This window comes from Durio zibethinus, chromosome 6, assembly GCF_047325235.1.
Source record: "Durio zibethinus cultivar Kanyao isolate XHJ-2024 chromosome 6, ASM4732523v1, whole genome shotgun sequence".
Lineage (NCBI taxonomy): Eukaryota > Viridiplantae > Streptophyta > Magnoliopsida > Malvales > Malvaceae > Durio > Durio zibethinus.
Genome location: NC_143167.1, coordinates 1,241,298 through 1,258,102, shown reverse-complemented (window position 1 = coordinate 1,258,102; position 16,805 = coordinate 1,241,298). Strand labels below are relative to the sequence as shown.

The 16,805-nt window shown below is 35.0% G+C and overlaps 2 protein-coding genes and 1 pseudogene across 3 annotated transcripts; 2 read left to right on the top strand and 1 right to left on the bottom strand.

Annotated features, from left to right (window-relative positions):
- Positions 1 to 1,265: 1,265 nt before the first annotated feature.
- Positions 1,266 to 6,834, top strand: LOC111285791 (neutral ceramidase 1-like). Its single transcript, XM_022875393.2, has 10 exons — positions 1,266 to 1,667; positions 2,292 to 2,678; positions 3,058 to 3,266; positions 3,526 to 3,870; positions 4,069 to 4,333; positions 4,428 to 4,698; positions 4,798 to 4,923; positions 5,177 to 5,240; positions 5,420 to 5,589; positions 6,105 to 6,834. Exons 2-10 carry the CDS (start codon positions 2,332 to 2,334, stop codon positions 6,651 to 6,653), a joined length of 2,346 nt encoding a protein of 781 aa, XP_022731128.2. The 5' UTR covers positions 1,266 to 1,667; positions 2,292 to 2,331; the 3' UTR covers positions 6,654 to 6,834.
- A 1,599-nt stretch (positions 6,835 to 8,433) lies between these two features.
- Positions 8,434 to 14,252, top strand: LOC111285314 (cytosolic enolase 3-like). The gene is made up of 13 exons (XM_022874691.2): positions 8,434 to 8,813; positions 8,901 to 9,055; positions 9,558 to 9,732; positions 10,078 to 10,149; positions 10,244 to 10,360; positions 10,621 to 10,701; positions 11,120 to 11,196; positions 11,327 to 11,430; positions 11,776 to 11,874; positions 11,982 to 12,067; positions 12,460 to 12,546; positions 12,789 to 12,986; positions 13,897 to 14,252. Exons 1-13 carry the CDS (start codon positions 8,709 to 8,711, stop codon positions 13,966 to 13,968), a joined length of 1,428 nt encoding a protein of 475 aa, XP_022730426.1. The 5' UTR covers positions 8,434 to 8,708; the 3' UTR covers positions 13,969 to 14,252.
- A 291-nt stretch (positions 14,253 to 14,543) lies between these two features.
- Positions 14,544 to 16,298, bottom strand: LOC111285315 (DNA sliding clamp PCNA-like; annotated as a pseudogene). The gene is made up of 4 exons (XR_016342642.1): positions 15,891 to 16,298; positions 15,254 to 15,406; positions 15,050 to 15,147; positions 14,544 to 14,892 (listed from the first exon to the last, which is right to left on the bottom strand). The product of XR_016342642.1 is annotated as a DNA sliding clamp PCNA-like (transcript).
- Between the last annotated feature and the right edge of the window lie 507 nt (positions 16,299 to 16,805).

The following is a 16,805-nucleotide window of genomic DNA, read 5'->3' as shown; positions in this document are numbered from 1 at the left end:
GCCCATTCTAGTATCAATGGCTTAGTGCAGGACAGCCGACAGTGAATCTTCAAATCCTATTAAATTATCCAAATTGATTGACTGTATTATTGTATTATCTTAATAATTTGATGGATTTATGCTTGTTACCGATGCTGTCCAGTGGCCACCGCATTGGATCGATATCCAACGGATCCTTGGCTTTTTTGCTTCTACTCCTTGCTATCAGGGAACAAATATTAACAGACAAATTTTACGTTTTAGAATTGAAAATTCTCAGTCCTTGTGCCAGGTTATGTCGTATGATTGTATAGAAGAGCTAAACTTTCCTGCATGTAGTTGAGAATTATGCTCAGAGGCTGGCTAGATCAGCTTTGGAAACATCAGAAGCCTCTCTATATTGGTGCCAGGATTTAAACAAAACTCAGCTCCACAGGCCCCAATGTCCTCGGTGCAACTTACCCAGAGTCCGAGAGAGGGTTGAGAAGGATGCAGAGTAGGCTTTGCATGCATTAGGTAATTCATCCGAGTCTGGTTACAAAATGCATCAATGAAAACCCTTTTCAATCCGACGCTGCCTTATTAAATTCCATGGCCTCCAGGCTCATGCTTTGCTAGATCAGATCATTTTTTATTTCTCTTTTCACAAAAGTCAAATTTACTGAGCAGCTGAATATGACTCTGATAGGCATGTATGGGAACATTTGAATTCTGCGCTATTATTTTTATGTCACAAACAAGTGCCAGGCCAACCAGGATTTGAGCCAGGACCAGGGATCGATGGTGATTTTTCTTGTCTGATGCAAAGTTTAGCAAATGTTTCCTCATGGCAATTTGTTTTTGAATAACATTTTCCCATTGCTGCTCGTTTGATATTTGACGTCTGAAGTGAGAAAGCGATCCGCCTATTGGCGTCTCTGCTTGTCACAAACTATTTTTTAGGCTGGAAACTATTATTTCTCTCTCAGGCATTTGAATCGTGAAGTTCATGGTTTTGCTTATGGTTTGAGAGGTGGGGGCTTTGGCACCTATGCTGTCGGTTTGCAAATGTATCAACTTTCCATTTACGCAAAAGAATATGTTCAAATTGAAATGAGAGTGTTGTCTGTGTTCATGTTTGTGTTCGTGTGAAGCTACTTATCCAATAAGAAATGCATTCCTACAAGGGCTGATTTACTAGTAAAATAATACTTTAGAATTTGTTTCCAAAATTTAGTTCAAAATGCCAAACTTTTTACAGCATTAAAATTAAAAAATATATATATTATTACTTCAACAGAAAGGGCATTGTTAAACTTATAAAAACCGAAAAGGAGTTGACTTTCGTAAATAAACAGATCTTGATCCCCGGAATCAGAGGAAAAGATCCGAAATCCAAGTTCACATAGAAAAAATCTGAATCCTTAATTTAAACAACTTCAAACCTAGCAGCACAGACATCATGTGCACCCCAACAGTTCCCCACAACTAAGTTCCAAAAACTAAACTTGAAAACTCGCAAAGCTGTAACAAACAACGGTATCAACAGTCATCATTGATTACCGTTCAAAGCAACCACTTTAAGTTTCCTTAGTTCTTAGTTTGACTCTCTTTAAGTATCATAGCCTACCAACCTCTCTCTCTCTCTCTCCCTCTTCACATACAAATTATCAGAGAAGCTGAGATCAATCTTTACTCTCAATTGAAAGGTATTTTTTTTCCATTTTTTATTGTGGGTATTTGTTTAATCATTTGGAACTTCTTGATTCTTGTGCTAAAAAGTGATTATCGAATTCCAGTTTTTCAATGGGTTTTCTTCGAAAGTTGTTTTAACTGATTGTTGCTTATTGAACCTGCTAAGTTCGAGAATAGATAATTATTTTATCAGGTAATTTAGTTGTTTGGGATTTGATTTATTGGATGAAATAATGATGTCGATGATCAGCAAGTTTTCACTGTCGTTGGATATGTCAAGATGGTTATTTTTTACATTTTGCTTGAAGCTTTAGGTTTGATGTTGCTTTCTTGATATAATGACAAGTTTTTATATTTAGAATTAAATGGAATAGGAATAGGGGGGACAAAATCATGGATTAAAGCAGTTTTTGGATCATACAAAATGCAAATGATTGTTATATATTTTATTTATTTCTGGTGTCTTCAGTTTGATCAATGGAAATTTGTTGGTTTTATGCAAGTGGTTTACTAATTTCAGACAATTTATAAGGATTCTTTGAAGCTAAATATATGAGAAATTTTGGCCATCTATAATTTTGACTAATGCTTGGCTTTCCATAAAAAAATCCGTTGACATGTTATTGTCTTTGATGAAGGAAAATGAACTAAGTGCTGCTTGGTGTACTTGTCGGGTTCATGATGGAGTTACTTGCTTCTATTGGTTGTTATTTTCGGAGTCCTTTGAGAACTATTTGGTTATGGATATCTCTGGTACTTGTGCTGCAATATAGTAAAACAGTACACTCAGATTCCAACTATTTAATCGGGCTTGGAAGCTATGACATTACTGGACCTGCAGCCGATGTTAATATGATGGGATATGCTTACACAGAACAAATTGCTTCCGGGATTCACTTCAGGCTGCGAGCTCGTTCATTTATTGTGGCAGAGCCGCAGGGGAAACGAGTAGTATTTGTTAATCTTGATGCTTGCATGGCTTCACAATTAGTGACAATTAAAGTGCTTGAGAGATTGAAAACAAGGTAGTTATTATCACAGCATGTTATGCCTGGAGATCTGCCTTTTGTTTTTAACATATAAAAGTTAAATCCTGATGGAAGTTTATGCGATTATCTATTTGAAGTAAATCATTTGTGCATCAGAAAAACAGAACTTATTCAACTGCAAAACTCGTTCAGCTTGATCTTTTGAAATTAAGATATAGTATCCGTCTTTGACCTTTTTATTTTTAGAAAAAATGTTATTTCAACAAAGATTGAGACAGAACCAAAGACACCTGAGCCTTTGAAATAGATGAAATTGGATACTTGTTCACATGGGTTTTAGTTTGATATGCATTTATGGTTGGTATTTTAACTTTTGACTTGTCTACCCTCATATAATTGCTTCTTATACTCGCAGATATGGGGACTTATATACTGAACAGAATGTTGCTATCAGTGGTATTCACAGCCATGCTGGTCCTGGGGGTTATCTCCAATATGTGGTGTATCTCGTGACATCTCTTGGATTTGTTCGTCAGTCATTTGATGTCCTGGTAGATGGCATTGAGAAAAGTATTGTACAAGCTCACGAAAATCTCCGACCTGGATCAACTTTTGTGAACAAGGGTAAGGAACAGGAAATATTCAGTTGCTACTTTCTATTTGTATATTTACTTGTTATCAATCTTGTTGAGCAGAAATAATATGAAGGGAGAATCTTCCTTGATTCTGATGATCTTTGTTCTGAGGTCTAAAGTTTTCTGAAATTATTGTACATACTTGATTTTTTACCTATTTGGTTTTATCTTGCTGTGCATTTCACTCTGTTTTGTATATTGGAGGTGTACACATTTATTTGTGCTCAAAGATTCTGGGTTTTCAACAGGAGAACTATTAGATGCTGGTGTAAACCGTAGTCCCAGTGCCTATCTCAATAATCCTGTGTCAGAGCGGAGCAAATATAAATATGATGTTGATAAAGAAATGACCCTTTTAAAGTTTGTAGACGACCAGTGGGGTCCAGTGGGTAGCTTCAACTGGTTTGCAACTCATGGAACATCAATGAGTCGTACAAACTCACTGATCAGTGGGGATAATAAGGGCGCAGCAGCACGATTTATGGAAGACTGGTTTGAGCAGAATGGCGTTAAAAGTTCACAAATTAATGAATTGGTCGCTGATGGAATACCTCGAAGAGTCTCAAACATCATCCCCAACATTCAGGATAATCGTAAGTTTTGTGCTTTCAATTTCTGTCACTGAATTAATTTGAAAAATATGTACAAAGAGCAATTGGAAAAATAGCTTCATTACTCGATATTATCTTCAGTCTATAACATAAATTAGTCGTCAGATCCATACTATGTAGTTGGAACTCCTTGATGTGCTGGGTCCATGCAATATTTCTTTTAATATCCTTTTGATGTAGACCATGAGTTGCTGGAGCTTGCTGCATCCTTCCAGTCTCGTCCTGGTAGGCCTGCAACCAGGACTCTGAGTGTTGCTAGACGTGTCAGGGGTGCTCTTAGACAGGCTGATAAGCCTGGATTTGTGTCTGCATTTTGCCAAACAAATTGCGGCGATGTTAGTCCCAATGTACTTGGTGCATTTTGCATTGACACTGGTCTTCCTTGTGACTTCAATCATAGTACCTGTGGTGGAAAGAATGAACTATGCTATGGCCGAGGACCAGGGTACTATTCCTCTTCCTGCTATGCACTTTTTTCTCATGCCATACATATATATTGTGTCAGAAGACTAAAATGCATTGTGTGTTTCACTTGGAAGCTATCCTGATGAATTTGAAAGTACACGTATTATTGGAGAGAGACAATTCAGAAAAGCTGTGGATCTGTTTAACAAAGCATCTGAGCAATTAAAAGGAAAGGTTGATTATCGCCACACTTACCTAGACTTTTCCCAGCTTGAGGTAACACTTCCTAAAGAAGGAGGAGGTTCTGAGGTAGTTAAAACATGTCCTGCTGCAATGGGATTTGCATTTGCTGCAGGAACAACTGATGGACCTGGGGCATTTGATTTTAAGCAAGGAGATAACAAGGTGATCTAAGACTGCACTCATCATATGTGCACATTTTTGTTTTTTGTGCCATATGCTTGTCTGCTTTTTATGATTAATGTTGTTGCAATGTTATATCAGGGAAATCCTTTCTGGAGGCTTGTGCGCAACTTACTTAAAACTCCAGATAAAAAACAAGTTGATTGCCAGCACCCAAAGCCCATTTTGCTAGATACTGGTGAAATGAAGCAACCATATGATTGGGCGGTAAGTTGCAACTATATCTTAGGAGACGTAAAAGTCGAACTGAGTCTTCATAAAGTGAAAGTCATGCCATAACATGAGCTTTACTTGGATGCTTGATAAATGATTTCAATCGTTTGATCCGTAGACTCCTTTAATGACATATTATCTTCTGTTATTTCTAAGTAGTCTTAATTTTCTCAAATAAAAAATGCTTGCGACTCCTTTTCCGCTAAAATGAGTTAACTGATGATATGCTTGTTCATGATCATGGCAGCCTTCAATACTTCCAATCCAGATCCTTCGGATAGGGCAGCTAGTCATTCTCAGTGTACCTGGAGGTAGTAGCTTTTTTCCTTTTGTATCTTCACTTTTCAGTTTGCATTGAATATTACTCCTGTCATTTCTTAATCATCACATCTTGCACTACCATGTGTTGAGGTTACCTTCTGAGTCCTATATTTCTTTGTTCACTCTATGCAATGATAACCATGGATTCTCACCATTTTGATTCAAGCAGAATTTACAACAATGTCTGGAAGGCGTCTTTGTGATGCTGTGAAGGCAGTGCTTACAAGCAGTGGTAATGGAGAATTTGGTAGTAACATTCATGTTGTTATAGCTGGGTTGACTAATACATATTCACAGTATGTTACAACCTTGGAGGAGTACCAGGTGCAGAGATATGAGGTCAGTGCCAAATAGACAAAACTTGTGTGGATAATTATCCAAATATTGCCAATTATTGGCTATAAAAAACAACCAAGTGATAATTTACAATATTTTTTATTTGCAGCTTTCCTCTCACTTCAGTAAGTTTGTTGATTAACCATAATTGACTACTTGACAGTTTCCTTGCTTAAATGGAGAGTTTATGCCTTGAACTTGCGACAATATGGCTTGTGCCACACATAAAATTGGCATTGAATCACCAAATATTTTGTTTATTATGTGTTGTATCTTTACTCTCTACAATTTGTTCTTAGTTTATAGAGTAGTGGCCAGTTTCACCGTTTGAGTCGAGAGCTTTAGAACTTGAACTTACTATAGCTTGTGCCATTCATGAATTGGCATTGAATTCGCATCTAGTTTCTTCTGTTATGGCTATTTGGTCATACATACACATGCGTATTAAGAACATGTGAACATTTGGAATGGTGTCATTTCACATGCGTATTAAGTTTTCTTTTTCGTTTGTTTCCTAGGGTGCCTCCACGCTGTATGGTCCACACACACTCAGTGCCTACATTCAGGAGTTCCAGAAGCTTGCAAGTGCTCTTATCAAAGGCCAACCAGTTGAACCTGGACCCCAACCTCCAAATCTTCTAACGAAGCAAATAAGCTTACTCACTCCTGTTGTAATGGACTCTACCCCTGCTGGTATAAATTTTGGGGATGTCAGCTCCGATGTTCCTGCTAACTCAACCTTCAAGAGAGGTAGCAATGTGACTGTTGTCTTCTGGTCAGCTTGCCCCAGGAATGATCTCTTGACAGAGGGTACATTCGCCCTTGTTGAGATATTCCAAGGGAAGGATACATGGATCCCAACTTACGATGATGATGATTTCTGCCTTCGCTTTATATGGTCAAGACCTTCGAAGCTAAGTCCCCGAAGTCAGGCAACCATTGAATGGACGATTCCTCAATCTGCCTTGCCAGGAGTATACAGAATAAGACATTTCGGTGCTGCAAAGGGGCTTATGGGATCAATCCGGCATTTCACTGGTTCATCGAGTGCTTTCGTGGTAGCTTGAGAAAAATGCACAGGCTATTTGTATGCATATGGCACCTTCAAAGTTTAATTATTTGCTCTATGTATGTAATGAGTAGCCAAAATGTTATGTTACTTTTAACACGGTAAATCCAAAAATGTACCTGTAATGCTGAACTCATGTCGCTTATTTGATTTCCAGTGCAAAAGATGAAAATTCCTCACATCTCATTCTCTGTTACCGATAGATCGGTTACAATTGAACTGTAATTCAGAAGAATATCACTTTTCCCAGCATAAGTTTTAGATTGAGCTCAGTTTCAGCTGAAGACCGTTCTGCTGAACCATTTCAGTTTTTTACTTAATCTACCAGCGAAAGATGAAAAGTCTTGTGTAGGTGTGGAAATAATACATAAGTGTTTTTAGTTCGATTTGAATAAAATTTGAATTCAATTCGATCATTGTTAACTTGAGCTTGAACTTTAACAATTCAATTTATTGAGTAAGTCGAGTTTAAGTATCATAATATCCGATTCAAATAGTTTACGAGTTTAATCGAATTTTTATATTTTAATTAAAAAATTATTATTTTACTCATATATATTTATTAATTTAAGTTTAAATTCGAATTGGAATACAAATAATCGAATTTAAAGTTGAGTATAAAAATTAAGTTTTTTTTTTATTTGATAAATGAATTTAATCGAACGAATTCAAATAATTTAATTTTTATCTCAAGTTGAGTTTGAACTTGAAAATAAAAAATCAATCGAGTTCAAATCAAGTTTTAAATAATAAATTTTAAGTCAATCTCGAACTCGAAATTTTTACTATATTGACTCAATTTGATTCGATTTTATAGATATCTTGACCCAACAAATGATAATCTTAAAATGAGTGTCACGGTCCACACTAATTTATGAGATATTATCTGATTTGATTATTTTGAGCTCACAATTTTATCTTATAAACTTATATCCCAATATCAACTCTAGTCCACACTAACTTATGAGATATTATCTGATTTGACCTTTCTGATCATGATTTTATCCTATAAACTTATATCCCAATATCAACTCTAATACACAGTCGATGTGAGATTCATATTGAAAAATAAAAACTTTTTTTTTTTTTATATATATAAAAAAGTAAATAGAAAAATATTCGAAGTAGATTTCTCGACCCGTGAAATGAAAAAATATACTTTGAAGTTTTTTTTTTTTTGTTTTATATTCATTTGAAGGAAATATGAGAAAGAAAACAATAAAATAAATAAAAGAAATAATATATATCATACTATAGTAATTTAATACACATATAAATTAGAAGAATACAAAAAAATATTGATTTTTATCAATCTCACGAACAAGATCCAAGAATAAGGTTAGTTGATGGAGGGAGAAAGATTCATGATTCCTCTCTAGGATCATAACATATTCTATAACATCTTCTCTAACTCCGTCTTTGGTGATACATTGCTGACATCACAATCCAACACTAACTTGTGATGTTTTGACTTAGTTGATCTTATTATTTTATCATACAAAAAAGTACATTACAAGTTAAAAGTGATGTGAGCCTTATATTTTAAGATCAATTCTAGTACATTATCAATATGAAATTCATGGCAGGATCAAGGATCCTGTGTTATCTAACTGGGCCTGGGCCTATGTCAGAGTTTAATCAAAGCATGAAACGGGCTGAACACTGAGATCCATTCCACCAACAATACCTCCACGCCGGCCCCTTCTCATGTGGACCCTATCGGCCCAAACAACAACTCTCCCAAAAAAATAAAGAAAAAAAATGGCTCTCTGAAAACCGGAATTGGGTTATTGGACGAAGCGGAAAAAGATGGGAAGACGAGAACGACTGTGAAAGAGAGAGGTGTTTTTCAAAGGTAGAAAATTCAAATGACAGGACAGTGATTGAGCTAAGCTTTCGATTGTTTAGAAATCAAGTGGAGCTGAGATCTCTTGTGAAATTCGAATATCTAAAAACTGTGAAGATTTTGGGGTAGAAAATCAAAGCATCTCCGTCAGACCTTTGCCACTGCACCGCACCAATTTCGCCGTCGAAAGGGGAATTTAGAAGAAAAATGTCGGTGCAAGAGTACCTTGACAAGCACGTGCTCTCTCGCAAGATCGAAGACGCCGTGAATGCCGCCGTCCGAGCTAAAACTCCCGATCCGGTCCTCTTCATTGTAATTCTCTCTCTCTCTTTCTATGCAAAATTTCGATTTGCTTCACTTTTCGTTTTGACGATGATTTAAAAAAAAATGAAATTGCAGTCTAGTCATATGAAAAAAGCGGTTCCTTCAGTGATAACGAAAGTAAAAGCTCGGCAGATTCTCGATAGCAGAGGAATTCCTACTGTTGAAGTTGATTTGTTCACTAACAAAGGAATGTTCCGTGCTTCTGTGCCTAGCGGTGACTCCACCGGAATGTAACTATTTTTTTCTCTTTTTTCTTCGTTTGAATTTTCTTATTTCTTGTTTTGTTTGTTTGCTGATGCAATGAAAATTATGACCTTTAGAATTACATTTTATGTTTTCATTTATTATAAATGAATCAAAATTTTCCTTTATGTTGAGAATTTGAATCAAAATTATTTAGTTTTGCAGATAAAAAGAAAAAAAGTGAGAAACAACTGAAAGGTTATTCAGTTTCTTTCGGAATTTAGAAATGACCTGAACTGATATATTTAATTTTAATTCATACGGAAATGCATAGTTATAAATTGAATAATTTTACTAGTTATTGTTTCAATTTTGTATTTTAATTCATATGGCAATGCATAGTTATAAATTGACTAATTTTACTAGTTATTATTTCATATTTGGGAGGTCTTATTATGCTCGAACTCTTGTTTATCATTATCGGAAAGTTATTTTGATCAAGAATTGGAATACTATGATAATGTTTTAATTTTGACAATTTCAACTCAGGTATGAGGCTGTTGAACTGAGAGATGGGGACAAGGGAACGTATCTTGGAAATGCTGTGACAAAAGCTGTTAAGAATATCAATGAGAAAATATCTGAAGCATTGGTTGGTATGGATCCAACTCTTCAGCCTCAAATTGATCAGGCCATGATAGACTTGGACAAGACAGAAAAGAAGGTACATTGTTTCTTTCTTTCTCAAAATATTGAGGTCTAGTTGTTGTTCACTTTGTGTATGTTTTAAAAACCAAAGCATTTTAATAGTAGGTTTGGGTTGGGACCTAGAGATTGTTTTAAATGCTTGCCCGTCAGCATCTGGACAAGGTCAACTTGAGAGAAGTGGGACAATTTCTTTGTATGAGGAGAAAAATAAAGAGAATAGGAACAAATTATTGTGCCAATCTCTTCCTTACCACTTTTTAGATCTCTTTGTTTTGAATTTTAGGTTGGATTATTCACATTATAACTACAATTCACGGAATTTGTTGCATTATGGTTCTTTTTCTGAATATTATTATCCCAGAGTGAACTTGGAGCAAATGCTATATTAGCTGTGTCAATTGCTGCATGCAGAGCTGGGGCTGCGGAAAAGGAGGTACATTACCTTGTCAATATTTTTTCCAATTCCCATTTATATGCTAGAAAATATTGAGTTATATTCAAAATGTTCTAACCAAAATAAAAATCAGGTTCCTCTTTACAAACACATAGCTGATCTTTCTGGTAAAACCAACTCAATCCTTCCTGTCCCTGCCTTCACAGTTATCAGTGGTGGAAAACATTCTGGGAATAGTATGCCTATTCAGGTAAATAACCATCTTCTTTAGGTTTAAATTCTAAATATTTGCTTGCTGTATTTTGTAAATGATCTTTTGCTTGATATTAATCAAAAGCATTTTGGAGGCCCATAATCTAAGCATTTTTTATGATTTTGATTTCTGGATTTTACTCCATCCTCTGCTTCTGGTAAAATGCCCCACACCTGACGGCTTGCTGCTTTTCATCCTTTTCTACCTGAAATCTTTCTAGTATCTGTATGACCTGATTTGTGTAATGCTGCTATCAGGACATCATGATTCTCCCAACAGGAGCAGGCAGATTTGAGGAAGCCTTACAAATGGGCTCTGAGATATATCATCACTTGAAGGTGATTGTTTAGCCTGTGGATTTAGTTTTAAGTTACTTGCTCATTACACGCATATTAAATGGACCTGATTGGTCTATGTGTAAGATTTTCTAAAAGTTCCTGATTGAGAATGGATCTGATTATATACACAAACATAAGCATACACCTGTGTTTCTTTTAGAAATAAAGATTAAGTTTTAGTTGTATTTAGTTGCTTGAAAATGATTTCAAAAGGTTGCTTGTGAATTATTTTACTCAATCAGTTTATGGGTAGACAAATACAATGAAATACCATTCAGTCTAATCATCTGTAGAAACTTTAAATTGGTCAACCTTAATATTTTTGTGGTACACTATCTTAAAAGCAATTTGCTCTGGAAATGTCATGCGTATACTCATTCTTCTATTATAATTGTTGATTGGTTGTTCGTAAGAACAGGCTGTTATTACAGAAAAATATGGCGCAAATGAATGTAATGTTGGTGAAGATGGTGGCTTCACTCCTAACATCTCCAGGCAAGTGTTAGTCTGACTATCATCATTTTTCACATTATTGATGATTGCACTCTGTTTGTCACCCTTAAGGGGAATGAGATTTATCACTGGGGTGGAATTTTGTTTGATTTTCTCCTATTTCTCTTGGCAGTGTTAGAGAAGGATTGGATATTGTCCTTGAAGCTATCAGCAGAACAGGGTATAATGAGAGAATAAAGATAGGAATTGATGTTGCTGCTACTGATTTTTGCATAGGTGATGCTCATTTCCCCTTAATTAATCAATTATCATTCTGAAGCATTGGGGACATGTTTTGGGCAGAAACTGCTGCTCTACTGTTCATTTAGAGATGTTGGCATCATCATTGAACAGCTATTACATTACATTCCATTAGTAGGATATAAGATACTAAACTGAATGTATGATTTAGGGGTGCTGTACTATACAGTTGAAGGCAGAAACAAAAGCTTATTTTATCCTAGTCAGATTGCATGTTTCTTCCATTTAAGAATCTAATTTTGGGTCGCAGGATGTTCTTTCATGTGTAGACAGGGCTTGCTCATAATAACTGGGAGTTGCTTTTCTTGCTCCTTCATACAGGTACGAAGTACGACTTAGAATTCAAATCTCCAAATAAATCTGGGCAAAATTTCAAGTCAGGAGAGGATATGGTTCAGATGTACAGAGAACTTTGCAGTGGTATGTCAGTTTTTCTGTACAGGCTTCTGTTTGTTTTTTCCTGCTTTGTTCTTTCAACTATAATTTAATGCTGTTCCATTCCTTTTTCTTCTTTTCTGGTGTATTAGGTTACCCAATTGCATCTATTGAAGATCCCTTTGACAAGGAAGATTGGGAACATAGCAAACGTTTTTGCAGTCTTGGACTATGTCAGGTTTGGTTTTTTGTTAACATACTACTGATGCTTAGGTCTGTGGAATGGTGTTTACATTGTATTTAACATGTACAACTAAAGCCAAGGATAGAGTTAATATTCCCACATTTGGAGGTAGATGGAAGATAACCAACTGCATTATACTTTCTCTTTTGAATTTCCTTTGTAAATGATTAAATTCTTATACTTCAAATTCTGTTGGGTTTTTATCTACATACCTTGTTTTACAAAATGTTTTAATTGTTGGCTTTTGGTGCACCTAGAGATAAATTGGATCTGACTTGCATGATAATGTACATTGATGTACTTATTGGGTACTTCAACAATTTGTTTGGATCTCATTTCTGCTCTATATTTGATCAGCTGTAACTTAAGGTGAGATGGCTTTGCAGGTGGTTGGGGATGACTTGTTGATGTCAAATCCAAAGCGCATTGAGAGAGCAATACATGAATCTGCTTGCAACTCTCTTCTTCTCAAGGTATCTACAGGATTGTTGGATGATCATGACTATTTCTATTTGCTGATAATATGTCAAGTTAGCTGAATTGCCCTCTTTTTATTTTATTTCTCTATGATATCTATGCCAATGCAACAAAATACTATCAATATTATCTGAAGCTGGAAAAAGGATGAATTTTGTGCCAAAAGAATGTTTTCAGAATTTTTTGTTTAATCCTCTATTGGAACTTCAAGTTCTAATAACTCTATGTTCTGAATCAGATAAATCAGATTGGAACTGTGACAGACACTGTTGAAGTGGTAAAGATGGCAAAGGAAGCCCACTGGGGAGTGGTGGTGTCTCATAGATGTGGGGAAACTGATGATTCTTTTATTGCAGATTTAGCAGTTGCCCTTGGTGCAGGTCAGATCAAAGCAGGTGCTCCTTGCAGAGGAGAGCGGTTGGCTAAGTACAACCAGGTTTGTGTATATATTTGTAAAGCTATGCTTTTTGTGCAACTGCATGGCTCACAACTTAGAAAATAAAGAAGACATTAATTATACCAAAAACTATCTTCATGAAGACAGAGCTTATAGGTCTTCAACTGTGTAATGTCTAATTACTACGGCTAAGTGAAAAGATACAATATGCTAATATCAACAGGTTTTAAGTTTTGAAATACGAGGTAATTTTTTTGGTAGCTTGTGAGCTACTTTGCCAATTACTATATTTCATGAGTTCTTATTTATGGTAGGCTTTCTGTTCTCACTGATGCACATCATCAAACTAGTTTAAGGACACGATCGCTTATATATAAATATATATATATATATATTTATTACATATCCTGCTAGGACAATCACCCTGAGATTTACCAGACAACCCACACGAGGCTGCAGTTGTGATTGTAGTTCATGTTTCTTGTTCATCTTGTTGCATCTTATAGTACCTTATTTAGTAATCCCTAGATCTCCTACCTGTATTTCCCACCATGCACTGGTGTGGGTATTCTATTCTGGTCCATTTTTCTTTACTCATACGGTATGCCTGTTCCTTCCTTTCTCTTAGCTGATGAGTTAGCCTGAGATAAACAAAGATATATACGATGCGTTTGGTGCACAAAATTATAAATAGAATAGTATAAAATAAGATTATGGATAGAATTGGATTAGCTAATATCGTGCTCTCTTATCCTTTAGCTTGTACACCAAACACAATGTCTGTTAATAATGCTGTTTGCTTCGGAAAATTTGCATAAAATAACAATAGTAGACAAATAGAAAGCTCAGAGTCTAGCGTAATCCATGGATGTCACAAATCTATAGCACAATGTTAATCATGACAAAAGTCGAGAAAAGACTATTAATGGGAAAAAAAATCCTTTTGCAGTTGCTTCGAATCGAGGAAGAGCTCGGGGATCAAGCAGTGTATGCTGGGGAAGACTGGAGACCGTCATGTTGATTGCTCTTATGGGGTTTATCTGGCATTTTCTTTTCCTTTCATTATTTGAGCCTTCGAAATATTTTACCCTATGTATTAAACAATTTGCTTTTCTTTCGCAGTTTTCTACACTATTTGGTGTTCCCCCATTCCCCCCCTCCCCCCTTTTTTTTTATTCCTACATCAAGCCTCAAGATTTTTAATAGTACTACTTTAATTTGTTGTGGAAATTTTTATAAAACTTTGGCTTTATTTTTGTCTAGTGAAAATTAAAAAATACCTTGAATTTATATACCATTAACTCAGGTGGTTCTTAAATTTTTTTTTCATTTTTTGTCGAGGGAATCTAGTGGTCATTTTTAGAATTTTTGCTCCAAAGATAATAGCATTAATTGGTTACTAATGTCGTTTAGTTCTTATAGCAATAAACATGGCAGAAGGGAGAACTACTGTTACATCTGTTTGGTTAAATTGGTAGTGACTACATTAAAGTTATCGTATCGCTACCATTTGCTACCTCGGATAATAGCATTCCTACAAAATAGTAGCAATGCTGCTATTATCCAAGTTAAACTGAACCAATACAGGGACCTGTATATTTAAGTTGATTTCACCTTTATATTACCTCAAGTAGAACTCTTAGGGAAGCGTTAATGATACAAACATCAAACACATTCTAGTGAACAAGGAAACAGGATCCATTTCAAAATCATATTAAACTTGTGGCTTAGTCTCATCCTCATCCTCTTCTATCTTGGGTGCCAAGTAGAACCTGATATAGCCCATCTCAGCTATCTTGTACTCAACCACAACAGGCAGTTCTGAAGACAAGCTGATTGTCACTGTATTGGACAACGGAGTAGCCTTTGTAAATGAATTCAAGTACCTCAATGCAAATGTCAATGATACTGGCTCGTTCATCTCTATAATTGTTGCTTCTTCTGGCTGCAAATGATTATTCAGAAATCAATAAAACCATCAAATTAATCACGTTACATAACTTGTAAACAGGGCATAGCATCATGTAAATAACCATGTTTAAACAAATTACAGTCCTTGCAGCAAAAAAATAATAATAATAAGATAGGCCCAAAGGGCATACTTTATCTACAGTGGTATTTTACCTGAGAACAATATTTGCAGTTCCAATATCACCTCTTGCGGAAAACTTCACACCTTCCTTGGTAACAAAGATAACAACTGCAACCACATCAAGCTAGAGTTAAAATTTTCACAAGTGAATAAGCTCAAGTAAAAAGATGGAAGAAAAGCCAAAGAATCTATAATCAATAAATTTCAACAGTACCTGTATCACCAATGCTAGCAAGATCTTTACAAATCATTGCAAACTCTGCTGAAGGCATCCTAACAATAGCCTGGTACTCTGCCTCTGGAATTCCAAGGTGCTCACTATCGATATCCATCAGCTTCATCTCAAAATCTGATATCTTGTCTTGTGCTTTAATCCATAAGTCCGGGCGTAAACAAACACACAAAATGTCAGTTCAAACGTATATTAACAACAAATTAGCAAGTCTTTGACACAAAAAAGAAAAAAAATGGAAAGAGTCTAATGGCAATCCAATTGAATCAGCACAAAGAATTGTCATCTTGAATAAGAGTTAGGACAAAGAATTTAAAAAGCATCAAAATCTTTTAACATTTCCATGGCTTAGTTTTCTTTACAAACAAACAGTTTATCAATCACTTCAATTACAGCAAATAAACAATCTTTTTACAGTTTTTACAGTATTCTTTAGCTTTCCATCATTTTCCCAGCAACCAAACAGATGAAAAAGGTTCCAAAATAATCATCCAACAGATACAAAATTGAAATCAAACATGCATAAACACAAATTTCCAATAAATCACGTATCCCTAAACCCAAAAACCCTAATTACCCCCAAAATCACCAAAATACCCCAGGAAAACGGTAAACTTACTAGGGCTCTCGAACATGAAAGTAACAGTATCGCTGCCGTCATCAGCCTTGATTTACCGGCGCACTTTAGCATCTTGGACATGTTATTGAGATTCATCCCCATGGAAATGTTCCTATCGCAGCGGTAGTGTTCGAACCCTTCCGATCTCAGTAACAGAGCCACCAGTGCCACGTGGCTCGAATCCATGGCCTGCAAAGAGAATCCCGTCGCCGAGCAGTCGAAGTTCGCATCGTTGACCAAGTCCTTTATCACTTCCAAGACTTTCTTTAGAAGCGAACCTTGAACTAGCCTAAGCTCAAGCATTTTTGAGGTCTTTTTTTTTTTTTTAGCTTTTCTTGGCAGCGAAAGGTTTGAAATTTAGGGGAAAATGAGGGTTGAATTGGCGGGATTGCAGAAATTTGGTTAGGTCTATTTATTTTCATTAAACCAGAATTTTAATTTGTTTAAATATTTTACCCCAGAATGTAATTAGCCCTTTATATTTTTCTCGTGCTGTTTCTAAATATATCATTATTTTTGCTTTTCACATCCTAAAAATTTTTTAAAAAATTTTCAAGTGAAATTTTTTAATTATTTTTTTATAAATTTTTGGATATTTATATCAATCAATTTTATAATTTTTTTAAAAATTTATTTTTTAAATATTATATAATTTATTGAAAATAATTTTTTTAAAAATTATAATACTTTTTAAAAATTTATTTTGTTGGGAATCAAAATTTTAAAAAAATTACAAAATAATAAAAATAATTTTATGAATCAGTATAATAAAAAATTATTGTTAAAAATTATAAAATTTAAAATTAATAAAAAATTATTTTTATTTTTTATTTAAAAGAAATAAAATGTTATGAGCCCTAAATTTTATAAAAAAAATTTAAATTTTAATATTAAATATATTAAAATTAAAACTTA